At 45.3% G+C, this 14,676-nt stretch overlaps 6 protein-coding genes across 7 annotated transcripts; 4 read left to right on the top strand and 2 right to left on the bottom strand.

Moving 5' to 3' along the window:
• Nucleotides 1-534: 534 nt before the first annotated feature.
• Nucleotides 535-2,239, top strand: LOC122626045 (thiamine transporter 1-like). Its single transcript, XM_043806151.1, has 2 exons — nt 535-1,408; nt 1,495-2,239. The coding sequence occupies exons 1-2, from the start codon at nt 665-667 to the stop codon at nt 2,047-2,049; spliced, it is 1,299 nt and encodes a 432-aa protein (XP_043662086.1). The 5' UTR covers nt 535-664; the 3' UTR covers nt 2,050-2,239.
• Nucleotides 2,240-2,382: 143 nt separating this feature from the next.
• Nucleotides 2,383-6,249, bottom strand: LOC122621861 (PRKCA-binding protein-like). Of its 2 annotated transcripts, none has more exons than XM_043799872.1 (3): nt 6,138-6,249; nt 4,839-4,950; nt 2,383-3,763 (listed from the first exon to the last, which is right to left on the bottom strand). In XM_043799872.1, exons 1-3 carry the CDS (start codon nt 6,182-6,184, stop codon nt 2,411-2,413), a joined length of 1,512 nt encoding a protein of 503 aa, XP_043655807.1. In that variant the 5' UTR covers nt 6,185-6,249; the 3' UTR covers nt 2,383-2,410. The 2 variants fall into 2 exon arrangements, with proteins under 2 accessions (XP_043655807.1, XP_043655797.1); XM_043799862.1 differs by lacking the exon at nt 6,138-6,249 and adding an exon at nt 5,093-5,477.
• LOC122621871 lies at nt 3,849-4,760 on the top strand. Its single transcript, XM_043799883.1, has one exon. It carries the CDS (start codon nt 3,957-3,959, stop codon nt 4,743-4,745), a length of 789 nt encoding a protein of 262 aa, XP_043655818.1. The 5' UTR covers nt 3,849-3,956; the 3' UTR covers nt 4,746-4,760.
• Nucleotides 6,250-6,326: 77 nt separating the features above from the next.
• Nucleotides 6,327-7,416, top strand: LOC122613702 (intraflagellar transport protein 43 homolog). Its single transcript, XM_043788016.1, has 5 exons — nt 6,327-6,426; nt 6,485-6,726; nt 6,781-6,804; nt 6,895-7,017; nt 7,071-7,416. The coding sequence occupies exons 1-5, from the start codon at nt 6,337-6,339 to the stop codon at nt 7,330-7,332; spliced, it is 741 nt and encodes a 246-aa protein (XP_043643951.1). The 5' UTR covers nt 6,327-6,336; the 3' UTR covers nt 7,333-7,416.
• Nucleotides 7,377-8,379, bottom strand: LOC122613711 (PITH domain-containing protein CG6153). Its single transcript, XM_043788027.1, has 3 exons — nt 7,978-8,379; nt 7,667-7,857; nt 7,377-7,607 (listed from the first exon to the last, which is right to left on the bottom strand). The coding sequence occupies exons 1-3, from the start codon at nt 8,295-8,297 to the stop codon at nt 7,483-7,485; spliced, it is 636 nt and encodes a 211-aa protein (XP_043643962.1). The 5' UTR covers nt 8,298-8,379; the 3' UTR covers nt 7,377-7,482.
• Nucleotides 8,380-8,451: 72 nt separating this feature from the next.
• LOC122613694 (T-complex protein 1 subunit delta-like) lies at nt 8,452-11,107 on the top strand. The gene is made up of 5 exons (XM_043788004.1): nt 8,452-8,681; nt 9,208-9,860; nt 9,928-10,067; nt 10,127-10,811; nt 10,879-11,107. The coding sequence occupies exons 1-5, from the start codon at nt 8,576-8,578 to the stop codon at nt 10,894-10,896; spliced, it is 1,602 nt and encodes a 533-aa protein (XP_043643939.1). The 5' UTR covers nt 8,452-8,575; the 3' UTR covers nt 10,897-11,107.
• Nucleotides 11,108-14,676: the final 3,569 nt, after the last annotated feature.

Genomic DNA, 14,676 nt, shown 5'->3' on the forward strand with positions numbered 1-14,676 from the left:
AGCTGTCATTGAACTTTCGCACATGGGTTAAACATATGTCCAAATACATATGTGTGAATATTTCGCAATGTACGAATTTTATGGTTAAACAGTAGCTACAATAATTTTTATTGGTCAATAAGATTTTTTTAGAATTTGCAATATATTGGATATATTTCTTTTTTCAAGCGTATTTTTAGAACCAATTATTTAATGCAAATTATGATTCATATAACCAAGCATATTTTCCTTTTAAAAATAGACCTATAGGTTGATTCGTACCTATACACATAATAGTTTCTTATTTATAAATTAAATAGAAAATACGTTTTTTGTGATAATATATTTAAATAAATCTCTGACACAACACTAACTCAAATACAACTTTTTAAAATCCTTTCTTATGATGTAATACTGGACTCTGGGATGATAGTTATTGGACCCCTCAAAGCTCATTAGATTCTAGTTGTCCGGTTGTTGTGTGTGGATACTGCTGGCCACCACTGTGGTCGCTTTTGCGGAGAGCGATGGGATACCGTGCGCTCTTAATTCGCGCGATCAGTTGCCGGCTGGCGTTCATCGCGTTGGTTACGACACTTATCAATTGGCGAAACGTCTATCGCCGGAGGAGCTTGGTGCTTGGAGCGTCCATACTAGTAGCCCACCTGGTGTCGCGATTTACGACATGAAGAACTGGCTGAAGATCTCGCTGCTGCTGTGCACGTTCGGCTTTTTCCGGGAGTTTCGACCTTCGGAGCCGTACGTCACGGAGTACCTGTCCACGGACTACGGCAACCTGACCACGGATCAGATCTACCAGGATGTGTATCCCTTCGGCACCTACTCGGTGCTGGCCCAGCTGGTCGTTGTGTTCCTCATCACAGATCTGGTGAGGTACAAACCGGTTATCGTACTGTCGGCACTGGCTGGGATTACCCTGTTTTCAATGCTTATCTGGACGGAGACCGTGGGAATGCTGCAGGTGGCCCAAGTGTTTTTTGGCACCTTCACGGCCGCGGAGGTGGCCTACTACACATACATGTACGCCAAGGTCAACAAGGAGCAGTATCAGGTGGTCACCGGCCACACGAGAGCTGCCATCTTGAGCGGCAAGTTCCTCGGCGGCCTGTTTGCCCAGATTTTGGTGTCCACCAACAGCATGGACTACCGGCAGCTGCACTACCTCTCGCTGGCCACGCAGTTGATCTCCCTGGCCGTGTCCCTGTTCCTGCCCAGTGTGCCGCGGAGCCTCTACTTCTACGCGGATGTCGAAAAGAATCCCACTCCCGACGGCGACGTGGCCGCACCAAAGTTCTCCTTCGTCAACGCCTGCCGCCTGCTGTGGTACCACCTCGTCTCTTCCTACTCGAATCCCGTGGTGCTGCAGTGGAGTATATGGTGGGCACTGGCCACGTGCGGTCAAGTTCAAGTAAGTTCAAGGGGTTTATTAACTAACTTTACTAACTTTTCCAAAAGAAGAACTATGTAATATAATAATTCTGTTTTATCCACCAGGTGATCTCCTACATCCAGTTCCTGTGGAAGGAAGTGGCCCCGAATCACCTTAGCGTTTACAATGGCGGAGTGGAGGCCGTGGCCACACTCCTTGGAGCGATCGGGGCCATTCTGGCGGGCTTGCTGAACTCCAACAAGCGACGCAGATCCTACATGACGGGCATTTCTATCTGTGCCGCTGTCCTGGGCGCCCTGCTCATCTATGCTGCCAAGACACAGGAGATCTGGGTGGCCTATGTGAACTATGTGCTCTTCTGCGCCGTATTCTTCTTCATCATCACGGTTGCGGGCGCCGTGGTGGCCGAGAATCTGGTGGAGGACAGCTTTGGCTTGATCTTCGGCATTAACACGTTGGTGGGTCTAGTGCTGCAGACCATTCTGACCATCGCGGTTGTGGAGCGAGTTGGGTTCGCTCTGGAGCCCCGGGATCAGTACGTGGTTTACGGCAGCTATTTTTTGGTTTTGGGTGGAGTATCTATAATTGGGTCTATATGCATGAAATTGTTTTGCACGAATAACAAGTCGAGTGCGGGGAATGTGGTTCCTTTAACGTAAGCTAATATGAGATTTTAGGCAACTAAAAACAAGGCAAAATGTGCAGTTTTGTAAGTACAGGATTTCTTATAAGGCATACTGAATGTGTAGTTAATAATTGAAAATAGGAAACTAGCTTATTTATTCTAGCTTCAACAAAACATAGCCAATAAGAAATTACATTCTGTACAATAAAATCAATTAAAGTAAATAGGACAAATAAACAAATTGTAAGTAAAATAATTAGAACAAAGAATTTGGTTTCCATAAATCCATACATACATAAAAGTTCAAAGACTATTCATATTTTTTGATATTTTTACCAAATACTGAAACATTTAATATTTATCTAACGCAATTCTTCATATTTGTACTAATGAGCTTATTGCAGGAGCAGATCCATTTCCTCCGCATTCGAGGACATCAGATCGCGCTCCAAACTGGTGGTGGCTGCAGTCGCCTGGTTTAAAAACAAGTCGAAATCGTAGCCATCATTCTGGGCAGCAATGGAGTCCTTTTGATTGCTAATGGTCTGCGGATTGGAGAGCAGGTCCACGTCGTACAGGCCCAGTTCCTTGAGCAGCGTCTCGTTCTCGCTGGGGGTTTGGAAGGTGGACGAATCATCGGTCGCCTTGGGCTCCACATTTATAATTGCCGCCGGCTGCTCCACAGCCTCAAAACCGCAATCGACTTGCGAAGGAGTGGAATGGGGATGATTGTTGGCCTCGATTTCATCATCGTCCAGCTCTTGCGGCTTCAGAGTGCTCGACTTGTACTGAAAGTCCGTCTCCTTGAAGTCCACTTCGATGGGAAAGAGCGGCGGTAGGGATTCCAGTCGATCGACCAAACTCCTGTGTAGTTCGGCCAAGCTTTCCAGCAGGCTTCGCAGCTGCTTGTTCAGATCCATGGCATGCTTGCATTCCAGCAGCTCCATCTTTTCCAGAACATCAGTGCGGAGTTTGGCGAATTTGCTGCGTGCATCCTGGCGACATCTCAGGATCAAGCGGTACTCATAGTTGCCCGTTTCGACGCGATAAAGTGGCTCCTGCAGGGCAGCAAAGCCATGCTCCTCATCATCCATCTCCTTGACCTTCAGGCAGTACGACAGATATGTGAACTTGGCATCCGCATAGCGACGTACCGTGAGCTTTGTGTCCGGAATGGCTTTATTCAGATACGTTCCCAGATCGGCCAGTACTGGCTTTATCTGTTTGATGATGCCCAGGCCATCCTTCTCCAGGGTACGATGGAACTCGCCGAATGTGCGAAACGCCTCCGATGCCCGCTGTTGCGGTTCATGGACCGATATTTGGGTGAAGCAATCCCCAAAGGACTTGTATGTCTGCAGGAGGTCGTAGTAGGCCTTGAGCATCCGGCGGGCATGCTCTACGAGACCCTTGTACATCAATTCAGTGCCCTCCAGCTCCTCCAGTCGCTTGACCAGCGAATCGTTGCATAGTATCGCGCGGGAGAGACCCAGAGTATCCGCCGTATTGCTCGACAAATTGTCCACAATCCGATGCTTCAGCTTCTTAAGGATGATGTCCAGTGTCTTGCCCTGTTCGGGATCAGCGTGCAGCTTGTTGTAATGGATCACCACTTCGTCGGTGGCCGTCTGGATCATCTTGGCCACCTCTACCTTCGTCTTGCCCTTCACGCTCACCGAGTTCACTGCCAGCAGTTCATCTCCGGATTGCAGGGATCCCTCCCGAGCAGCGGGTGTTCCATCGAAGATCTAGAGATAAAAACATATGGCGTTGTATCATTGTATATTTCGGGGATCTTGTGATCTTAGTTTGTAAATCCTACTTGGTTAGAACAGTAAACTGTTTTATAAAACCAAGCTAATAGTAGTCATAACATTAAGATTCAAAATTATCGTTAAAGGTTAGTCCCTAGCAACTGAAACCGATTTGGTTAGCCAAATTATGACCATCACCAACTGGTATAATTGGTCCGTTAAGGATTTTAGCAATGAGTCCCATGCCAGACCCAAGTTGATTCCGGGATTCGACCAGTTGGATGGGAGGCTGAAGGCGGCGCTTCAGGAGCAGGACTTGGTTAAGGATCAGCGTAAGCGAAAACAGGCGGGTGGTGGCCAACGCCAGGGAAAGCCCAAGAAGCTGAAGAGGACCAGGGGGCAGACACCACGCGTATGCGAGTTCCAGCAGGTTTACACCGAGAAACGCAAGGAGCTAAAGCGGTTGGCCAACACGCAACGAAATGCATTCCAGTTCCGGAGCAGACCTGTGCCCGATTTTGAGCGATCTCATCGACAATTGGAAAGGCGCCGGCTGTACCTGAACTCTCTGCAAAAGCTGACGAAGCCCCGGGGTCCTGGCACCCTGTCCACATCCAACAGCCGCCCAAAGAAGCAAATGCCGTGCCAGAAGACATCCGACTTTGTGCCCCGAATCAATCCAGGATCTTCCATGGACTACCTCAACCGTCAGCCCTTCACCCCGCGTGTCAACTCCTCCTATACCCATCCAAAACCTTTTCGTCTCCATACGTCGGACCGGGCTCTGAGTCGCCAACTGTATGACGAGAGGAAAAGGATACGGATGGACCGGCGCTTGGATCAGCTGGCTAGCGATTGGTTTGCGCGGGAAAGGAGGGAGTATTTGAAGCTACGCAAAATGACAAATTTCAAGGCTACTCCAAATCCCTGGAAGCGAACAAGGCTCACAACTAAAACAGGTTCTCAGGGAGCCTAGAAATAATAATTAAATAATATATCAAATTTGAAAATAAAGCTTGTGGGAGCTGAAAGATATTTATGGTTTTGAATTTATGATTTTCAGACTCACCTGAACAATATATAGACATGGACACATGGGTGCTCCCCCACCAATGCTAATTCCAATCAGGTTGCTCTGATCCTTTGTGATGACTACAGCATTCGTGCTGACAGTCATGCCCCTAAATGGAGGTTAGTAAACAGTTAAGACATTAGTTTATAAAGTTTAAATTTAGTTTGAAGCGTGATCTACGCGTGCTATATGATTTGAAGTATATATGGTTATGTGTGGGTGATTTCATATCAGTTTTCCAACGTACTCACATCGATCGGTGCACTTTTCTAATTAGCCATGTTACCAGTTCTAGCAAGGTCATTGGACTATATCAAGTTTACCTAAGGCTGTTTGGGAAAACTGTTGATCGTGGCAGTTTGTTCTAATACTTCGTGATACTATCGATTTCGAAGGATGGACCTTGGACAGCCAAAGGATTCGAATTCAATTTAGTTGGTATACTAGCTAGCCTAGCTTAGGTACGACATTGTTTAGTATAAGCATCTAAGGCTCTACAAAGGAAATTCATATCTGTCCTCTTTCGTGGAACTAATAAACTAAATAAATGACAATTTCGTTAGTTCTAATTCTGGAGGGCTTACTGTACAACAAAAGGCTATAGTACTGTGGTCGCTCTTTAAAAGGAAAATAATAGTAAGAAAAAAAACCAATTGAAATAATTTCAAATGTAAAATAGTTAATTACAGAAAGGTGTCAAAATAAAGTTTTAAAAAATGGCTACTTAAATGTAATACTTTAAAAAGGATATATGTTATAATTCTAGAAATACACAAATTTTTTAACATGAAAAATTAGAGTAAAAGAAAAAATAAAGTGTGAGCAAATTTTGTAGAAACTACAGGATATGGACTATAAAAGCCATAAATTAGAGAACAGAGCTTCCACAGGATATATGTGGTATTGCAACGATTCCGGGTCAACGGAGTTGACTTACAAACGGTCTAACTCATACTTCTGCCTACTGGCGGACTCGATGCCGAACCTGTCCCCGGATGCGGAATCACAGGAGAAGCCCGCCGGGGAGCAGAGCATAACGGTGGCCTCGTTGGGAGCGGGGGAGGCGGAGGGATGCTCCAGCTGCTCCGGGCGGTCCTTGTGCCGCCGGACAACCTGAGCACCATCCCCATCCAACTGGATGAGCAGCGGTTCTGGCCTGATTCCAACAATATGTTTCAGTTGTGGCGATTATTGATTTTTAACAGATACTTTTCGGCACATCGCAACAGATTGTTGTGCGCAAATAAAGCTGGGCAAAAGTATTTCAGCAACGAATTGGTTTCAATGGCTACTTACATCTTATCCTCCTCGAAAAAGAAGTCATCCTCCGTGTCCGTCAGCATTTTCCGTTATTTAAAAATAAATATTTGTTTATTTTGGCAACTTGAAGCTCCTCCAACTGTCATTGGCGATAGGTAAGTGATTTGAAAACTATCGCATCGCGGGGCGAATGGCAAACTCCGGGAGTAAACTTGGACATTCCCACGGAGTAACCATGACCACTTGTTGCCTAGGAAACGGTGAGGAAAAACGTAAACAAAAGATGATGGACTGGGCCGAAGAACTCAAGATGACCATAAGAAAGGTGAGAAACCGTGTTTAAATGGGTGTATATTGAAGATTCTATGTATTTTCCATCCTAGACGACGGCCAGGAAAGGTCGGCGCTCCAAGAGTCGCGATGTTCTGAAGGAGGAGGATTCCCAGGCGGCCGGTGGCTCCAAGGACATTTCCATCGACATCACTCTGAATGTTCAGGCGGGTACCCCACCCACAACCTCGGACACGGCCACCACGTCCACATATAACAATGAATTTGAGTCCCATCGTCCACCCATTCGTCGCATTTCGGGTGGCTGGGCGGATTCCGGATTCAAGGGACTAAAGTGGGTATGATTCCATTCTACAGGCACTTTACTGATTGCCCTATATCTTTATAGGTCCAAGAAAAACTCATTCGATGAGTAAGTATAGGAAAGCTTGAAGTTCTCCGACACTTGCCACGTATTCTATCAAAATAATTTTTCACTCTTGTAATAATCCTTTTTGTTTAGTGAGCGTTTTAAGCAAACAAAGTCGGCTACAAACTCCATACCAACGGATGACATTCCCGTCATTCCAGACATGGATGATGTCAAGGACGAAATCATGCTCAATGAGATTGTTGAGCCGCCTACGTGAGCCTAACCTGGTTAATTCTCTTCATTATGCTAATTGAGTATAATTTCAGTATCGGCACCTCGCGATCCGCCGTCTTGAAGGAGGCCAATTCTGATTTGCTTTCCCAGTACGCATTTTCGGCTGTGGATGGCTTTGATCTCTCAATCCTTACCGATTGCCTGGTTCCACAGGAGAGCCTCAACGAGAAGGATGATCTCTGGCAGTGGGACAAACTGTTCACCGAGGTCACGGCTGAAATCCATTCGGATAAAGTGCCCAATATTGGCATGAAGATAGGACCCGATGTGGTTCCACCCACACAATATACTTAAGTGAGCTTAAGCCCATTATATCAGTGCAATACAAATGCTCAATATGTTAAGCGATTACAAATACATTTCTTGCCTTAAATGATCACAAAATATACTTTACAGAGATACTCAATTAAATTGCGCATTTTTTATCTCCATAACCTTACTGGCTTATTGGATGGCTCTGCCCACTCCATCGAATGCCTTATCCTTGTGATCTGCTGCATTGGCACGAGCTTCGTAGTTGCATATGGTTACGCCATGATAATGAGCTTCTGTGAACTCTCCTCGAAGACCTTTGGATAGAGACCTGCTGTTAGATGGTAAAGCTAAACAAAGATTGAGCTGTCCTTACCTATATAGTAAATTCGTGTGCTGTCTTCGCCAAAGTTGCTGGGAAAGTACAGGGAGAGATGGTGCACGGAGGAGAAGGTGACCACTTTGGGCGAGTACTCGATTTCTCCACGGGCATCGCGGGTCAGGTGGAACTCCTGGTCGGGTTTGGCTTTGGCATCGTCGAAGGTCATCCTGGGTCGGTTCTTAAAGCTGAAAAATAAGACATATGAATTAAAAAAGGAAAGCGTTATCATATCATATCAATCAATATGGTTAAAGTAATATAAAAGTATTTATTTTCAAGGAGCCTCCTTGACTGCTGTTCCTTACATTTTGACCATGTTTGGGTGGGAGTCATCGTTGGCCCCACTTATGATGATTCCCTTCAGCTTGATGTTGCCGGTGAAGGGAATGTTGAAGAGGAGCTCCTCGTCCGCGTCGCTTTCCACGTACTTGGACAGATCCTGGCGCTTCTCGTAGGGTTTGAAGACACTTTTGCCCTGGCCATCCGTCTCCTCGTTCAGGCACTCCACATTGTCCAGATCGATTTTCGTGTACAGGCTGTACTCGATGCCCATTTCCAGGGCGTGGTCCACGTCTGAAGCCTCATGACTGCAGCCGCCGTGATCGTGCGAGTGTCCGTGCGGCATTACTTCAATTTATAATTCAAAAACCAAACAAAACTTGAATGTAAATAAACCAGCCGAGTCACTACGGAAAATATGGTCACCCGGATTTGCCATTCACTGCTAAAGATGTAATCGATAGGCAGCGGCTCTGATCGATTTAGCAAGTTGGCGGTATATTTAAGCTCACCGAGTGCGGCCACACTTTCCTTAACATTTCGCAGCAACGTGTTCTGTGTAAATCGCTGTGAATTTATTGTAGAATAACTGTGTTTTGTTGAAAACCATAACTTAACCCTACAATGGCGCCCAAGGCAAAATCGGTCAACATCAAGCCAACGGCCAAGGCCTTCAAGGACAAGTCGAAGCCCACCGATGTCCGTTTGTCCAACATCCAGGCGGCTAAAGGTGAGAAAAAGCCAGGAAATTAACAAAACTAAGCACTTTTGTGTGGAAAATTATTGGCGGATATGCTATTTATTAAGCTACGACCCACGTTGATTCATTTCGGAGCAATGCTGCACCAGAATTTCTGGCCAAATGGCCTGTTGAAAAAGCAGTTGGATGCCGGCTGTCTGGAAACTTCTTGGGCGGAAGAAGAAGAAGCGAGCATTACTCATGTGATGAATTGAATCAACCTAAAAATTTAGGTTTTCTTAATACCTTATTTTGAGAGGTCTTTTGGCTGCTATAAGGATTTTATTGCTTACCTTTTAAGATTAGTCCCCTTGAAGATGGCTGAATAAACACACGATAGACCATCTGTCTGTTTTTGTATGTATGTACATACATATGTATGTATGTAAATTAGTCATGCCGTTTTGGAGTTTTCTGTGTGGAACTGAGCACATGAACTCTACTAAGCTTAGTCTCTCCTTTAGTTGTAACATAATCTAAATACTAAATAACTAATCGACTAACTTGTACCTTGCAGCCGTTTCCGATGCCATCCGCACCAGCCTGGGCCCCCGAGGCATGGACAAGATGATCCAGGCCGGCAACGGCGAGGTGTCCATCACCAACGATGGAGCCACCATCCTGAAGCAGATGAACGTGCTGCACCCGGCCGCCAAGATGCTGGTGGAGCTGTCCCGCGCCCAGGATGTGGCCGCTGGTGACGGTACCACCTCCGTGGTTGTCATTGCCGGCGCTCTGCTGGAGGCCTGCGAGAAGTTGCTGCAGAAGGGTCTGCACCCGACGGCCATCTCGGACTCGTTCCAGCGCTGCTCGAACAAGGCCGTAGAGATCCTGAAACAGATGTCCACACCCATCGAGTTGGACGACCGCGAGACGCTGATCAAGAGCGCCTCCACCTCGCTTAACTCCAAGGTGGTGTCCCAGCAGAGCAGCCTGCTGGCCCCCATTGCCGTGGATGCCGTGCTTAAGGTCACGGAGCCCAGCAAGGAGGCCTCTGTGGATCTCAAGAACATCAAGGTCATCTCCAGTCTGGGTGGCACCGTTGAGGACACCGAGCTGGTCGATGGATTGGTCTTCACCTGCCGCTCCGCCGGTTCCAACGCTCCCAAGCGCATCGAGAAGGCCAAGATCGGTCTTATCCAGTTCTGCATTTCGGCCCCCAAGACCGATGTGAGTACTACGCAATGAGCCTTACAATTGTTTCATTGTTTCTAATAATTCATACTTGAAACTACAGATGGATCACAATGTGATTGTGTCGGACTACGCTGCCATGGATCGTGTGCTTAAGGAGGAGCGCTCATACATCCTGAACATTGTCAAGCAGATCAAGAAGTCCGGATGCAATGTTCTTCTGGTTCAGAAGTCTATCCTGCGGTAGGTTTAGCTCACTGGTTCTTTATCAACTTTGTGCTGACAATTCTCCATTTATTTAGTGATGCCGTCTCTGATCTGGCTCAGCACTTCCTGGACAAGATCAAGTGCTTGGTGGTCAAGGATGTGGAGCGCGAGGATATTGAGTTCGTTTGCAAGACCCTCCACTGCCGTCCGATCGCTTCGCTGGATCACTTCACAGCCGAGAACCTGTCCAGTGCCGATCTGGTCGAGGAGGTGGCCAGTGGCACCAACAAGTTTGTGAAGATCACCGGCATCCAGAACATGGGACGCACCGTCTCCATCATCTGCCGCGGATCCAACAAGCTGGTGCTCGAGGAGGCTGCCCGCTCCCTGCACGATGCTCTCTGTGTCGTGCGTTGCCTGGTCAAGCTGCGCGCCCAGATTGTGGGCGGTGGTGCGCCGGAGATTGAGATGGCCCTGCAGCTGGCCGCGTTGGCTCAAACAGTTGAGGGTGTGGACGCGTATTGCTTCCGCGCATTTGCCGATGCTTTGGAGGTGATTCCTTCGACGCTGGCTGAGAACGCCGGCTTGAACCCCATTGCCACGGTCACGGAGCTGCGCAACCGCCACGCTCAGGGTGAGAAGAACGCCGGTATTAATGTGCGCAAGGGCGCCATCACAGACATTTTTGCGGAGAACGTGGTGCAACCGCTGCTGGTCAGTATTTCGTCGATCACCCTGGCCACCGAGACGATTCGATCGATCTTGAAGATCGACGATATTGTAAGTTCTATACAATTTGATTAATTGAGTAAATTGATTGCTAATCACTGCCATAATTTGTTTTCAGGTCAACACCTTCAGTTAAGCAGTGTGACCCGGATTTTTCGGTTGTCTGTCTCTGATCAAGATCAATCTTCACGCAATTTCATCTAAAGCCTCACATCTTATACCCATTATGCGGTTGCGCATTAAATTTTGAATAAAATTCACATATACACTACGCCTCACCAGCTTAACATGTATTTAAAAATAAAACTAAATGATTAAATACTTCGCTAACACAACCCACTTAAAAACTTTATTTTGTTTTTGGATATATGGGTATATTGTCTATTGTCCTGAGTTAAAAAACGTGTTTAAACTTAGTTAAGGACCAATTGGAGTTGGAAGCATTGTTTATTTGCTTAGGAAGTATAATGGCCTGGTTTGGAAAGTTATAAGAAATTGTTTTTTCAAATTTATGACTTCAATCTTATGCAGTATTTAAAGAAATGGTATATCTAACCAACCAATATCTAGGTTAATAACTTTCTAGAACTCCAGTACAACCCAGGGGATTATCAACTAACCGAATCCCTATCTAGTGTGTCAGCTCATTTTTCTCGGTTTCAGAAACCACCCTGGATTTCAAAGGGATATCTGAACCCCAACCATTTCGCACCCCGCCCCAATCATTGTTTTCCGTTTAGTTTTGGGGCTCCTTTTTGTCCTGGGCGTGTAAATAAAAATCACTTGATGCGATTTTTATGATGTGCGTTAAATGATTAAACCACTTGAACTGGTTTCAAATTGTCAAAAAGGAAGACCTAGGGGTTGGGTTGCGAAAGGGTCTTTATCCTTTTGTTTTCTTAGCCCCATTTTGGAAGTTCATGCGGGTGGGGTTTTCGCTTGGGTGTGATTAGACGGGGACTATCTATCGTGTCCGGAAACTTTCGGTGCGTGTAAGTTAATTAAATGTGTAAACATGTCAAAGGGATCAAGTTTTCCAGCCCACTATCTTCCACCACCCATCTAGGTGATGGCCCAGATGGTGTTGATTTCGGATCACGCCCTTGATTGGCTTTGATTTTTTAGCCCAAAGCTATTCCGCTAATTGGCTGCTGAAAAGTTTTCGGGGGTGGTTTTCCATCAGTTTTCCGGGGGTCGCATGCAAATTTTCCATTTTAAAGTTTATTTCCCCAGCAGCCATTTATTTGCGTTCCCATTTTGACTTGCAGAGGGTGGAAAAGTAAGCACTCCCCTCTTTGGATTTACTTTTAAGAAGAAGCAAATTGTATATCTTTTATGATATGATGATTATGATTATGATGATTACATAGGATCCTTGTAAGCTCATTTTTGTAATCCCAACTGTGAGAATTTTTATTAAATGGTAAATACATTTTTTTGAAGTATTTAAAGTACGAATCTTAACCCTAAATTTTACACACATAAAAGAATGAAGGGTACTAACTCATTCGACTTGAGCAGCTCCCATTTTAGTTATTTATTCTTTTTTCGCTACTTTTATATTTTTTAGCTGTTTGCTCGACTGTCTTGGGGCATTGTCGTTCTCGTTCTCGTCCTCGTTCCCATTTCTTTCTTGAGCAAATATTGAATTTGCGCTTTTTTCCCGAGCTATTTGCCGGGGCCAGTGGCCCACACTTTTGAAACTTTTTATTTCGGGGGTTTTTCCTTTGTTTCGCCTGTTTGCTTAATTTCTGTATGCGATTTTCTTCATCTGCTTTTTGCTCATTTCATATTTTCATTGTAATTCAATTGTGTTTTCCCCCGCCCCTGCTGTTGTTTTGGGCCAAATGTTTGCACAAGTCCTGTGTTCTCCACTCGGGCGAAAAGGGCGCAAAGGGGTGTGTCCTGTATGTCCTTGTTACATTTCTTTTTGCTAGACGAATTGAAATTCAAAGCACCAAATTGTCAGCCAGTCACGCAGAAATTTAACATATGTTCGCCATATAATTTGCGAGCACTTTTCATTTCGCCGAACTCAGCTGAAATTGCCAATGTCTGCTATATCTAAAATCTCCAGTATCTAGCAGATTGAAAAGTAACAAAAAAAACTGAAATATGTGCAATATATCAAATATATGAAGAAATAGGTTGGAAAATGTCAAGTTTAATTTATTAGTATTTAGGGATTTAAAAGTTATCTCAACTTAACTTCTTAAAACTTGCATAACTTGTATCTCCATGTACCAGTTCTTATTATTTCAGGAACCTAATAATCTATTTCCATTTAAAATAAGATTTCAAGTGTTTATTTAATGGTCCAACCATTAAACAGTTTCATCTAGTTCCTGCCACTCAAGGAGGCAACACCGAAGTGAGCATCAAGAATAGAAATGCTGGAGCGAAAGCATAAAGGAAACTTAATTTTCGTTAGTCCTGCCAAGTGGCGAGTGATTAATGATGGCAGAACCACGACAATATTATGAAAACGCATTCGAAAATTTCATTAAATTGTTATAAATGAATCGGGCGAAATAAGAACGAAACATATTCCGGCGAGGAAATTCAATTTGCAAATGCAGCAAATGTTCACCAAAATGTCCGTCGAACAACGGAAAGGAAATCGATCAAACGAAACCCGAATGAAATCTCGACCGGACGATCTGCAACCACCGGGAATCAGGGAATCCCCTGAATAATAGCCCACGGGGCTTATCAACCCACTTGGACCTGCTCAGGCTTAGGGCACTTTGAATATGACCAATGCAATTGAAGTTTCCGTCCCCCCATTGAAAACCGAAAATTGCTCAAAGCCATTTTGCGTCCGTGGCCATTCTTTACATTTTGGCCATGTGGAATGGACGCACGTCGTCTGCACTGGACTGATAACATTCAAAGAGTCCCAAGCCCCCGAGCTTCCCGAGACTCGAGTGCTCGCCAATTAAGTGTGAGTGCTGGAATCGATGGGCTTTTCCTTTGGCCTCCGTTTGATGTGTGTACGAGTTCGAATGTGGGGGCGAATGGCCTGCAAATTAAATAGGGTAAGCATTCTGGTCGAGATTTCACTTCTGGCCAGATTAAAAATTTATTCGCAACTCTGGTCAGCTGCAGGCAAGTAAGTCGTCAGGTTTTAAATAAATATCGGTGAGGCATAAGAATTGCCTGAATGCGAAATAATTTATTAAAACATTGAACACTTCATTAAAATAGAGTTTGGAGTACCTCTATTATCTCAAGATGTTTTCTTGAGGATCAGGATATTTTAAAGCTTTCTTAAGATGTATGGAATATATTACTCAATAACATTTTCCAGCATATGTGACCTTTCCACTCCTTTTCGCAATCATTTACCTAATTTATTGGCACACTTCCATTAAGATATCTCCATCGAGGAGTGAGGACAGAGGACTTGACTCGCCTAAGCGATTTCCAAAGGATACAACTGGGACAACATAAAATACTTCCACTGCCCACATCGGATTCCCAGAACAGCAAACAACAGGAGCTGTAGCCAGTACAAGACCAGAATCAACCACCGAGGCCAGGAGCATATGACATAACTATGTGTGAATTGATGGCATGAACCCTTTGCCAACTTCCCCAACTCTATCATTTTTTAGAGATTCGTGCCCTAAACGAATCAGAGCCCGGCAAACTTTTGGCAGCAGGGGCAATCCGGGCTGAGGGATCGGGTCGGGGTTGGGGGTTGATAAAAAAGGATTTACACGCTTGCCTCGATATACAAATAAGGGTTCTGTCTGGGCTGCCATATTGACTGTCGCCGGGCCCAAAAAGATGAAGTGATTTCTTATCCAGCAAATCCACACTTGACAACCAACTGAACATAAAAAAGGGGTTGCTGGTGTGGGTCCTTCGCATCCTTCGCATCCTTTGCTGTGCTGGCCCGCGTTTGCCAGGA

The sequence above is a fragment of the Drosophila teissieri genome, chromosome 2L, assembly GCF_016746235.2.
Source record: "Drosophila teissieri strain GT53w chromosome 2L, Prin_Dtei_1.1, whole genome shotgun sequence".
NCBI lineage: Eukaryota > Metazoa > Arthropoda > Insecta > Diptera > Drosophilidae > Drosophila > Drosophila teissieri.

Bases quoted from the DNA above. Each gene is read 5' to 3' on its own strand.
- LOC122626045 (XM_043806151.1), top strand. From the start codon at position 665: ATGAAGAACTGGCTGAAGATCTCGCTGCTGCTGTGCACGTTCGGCTTT. The intron at 1,409-1,494 runs GTAAGTTCAAGG...TTTATCCACCAG, and splicing joins CCACGTGCGGTCAAGTTCAA to GTGATCTCCTACATCCAGTT.
- LOC122621871 (XM_043799883.1), top strand. From the start codon at position 3,957: ATGACCATCACCAACTGGTATAATTGGTCCGTTAAGGATTTTAGCAAT.
- LOC122621861 (XM_043799862.1), bottom strand. From the start codon at position 5,145: ATGACCTTGCTAGAACTGGTAACATGGCTAATTAGAAAAGTGCACCGA. The intron at 4,951-5,092 runs GTGAGTACGTTG...ACCTCCATTTAG, and splicing joins AGAAAAGTGCACCGATCGAT to GGGCATGACTGTCAGCACGA. The intron at 3,764-4,838 runs GTGAGTCTGAAA...TTTTATCTCTAG, and splicing joins CATGTCTATATATTGTTCAG to ATCTTCGATGGAACACCCGC.
- LOC122613702 (XM_043788016.1), top strand. From the start codon at position 6,337: ATGACCACTTGTTGCCTAGGAAACGGTGAGGAAAAACGTAAACAAAAG. The intron at 6,427-6,484 runs GTGAGAAACCGT...TTTCCATCCTAG, and splicing joins TCAAGATGACCATAAGAAAG to ACGACGGCCAGGAAAGGTCG. The intron at 6,805-6,894 runs GTAAGTATAGGA...CTTTTTGTTTAG, and splicing joins AAGAAAAACTCATTCGATGA to TGAGCGTTTTAAGCAAACAA.
- LOC122613711 (XM_043788027.1), bottom strand. From the start codon at position 8,297: ATGCCGCACGGACACTCGCACGATCACGGCGGCTGCAGTCATGAGGCT. The intron at 7,858-7,977 runs GTAAGGAACAGC...CTTATTTTTCAG, and splicing joins CACCCAAACATGGTCAAAAT to CTTTAAGAACCGACCCAGGA. The intron at 7,608-7,666 runs GTAAGGACAGCT...CTCTATCCAAAG, and splicing joins CACACGAATTTACTATATAG to GTCTTCGAGGAGAGTTCACA.
- LOC122613694 (XM_043788004.1), top strand. From the start codon at position 8,576: ATGGCGCCCAAGGCAAAATCGGTCAACATCAAGCCAACGGCCAAGGCC. The intron at 8,682-9,207 runs GTGAGAAAAAGC...TGTACCTTGCAG, and splicing joins CAACATCCAGGCGGCTAAAG to CCGTTTCCGATGCCATCCGC. The intron at 10,068-10,126 runs GTAGGTTTAGCT...CCATTTATTTAG, and splicing joins GTTCAGAAGTCTATCCTGCG to TGATGCCGTCTCTGATCTGG.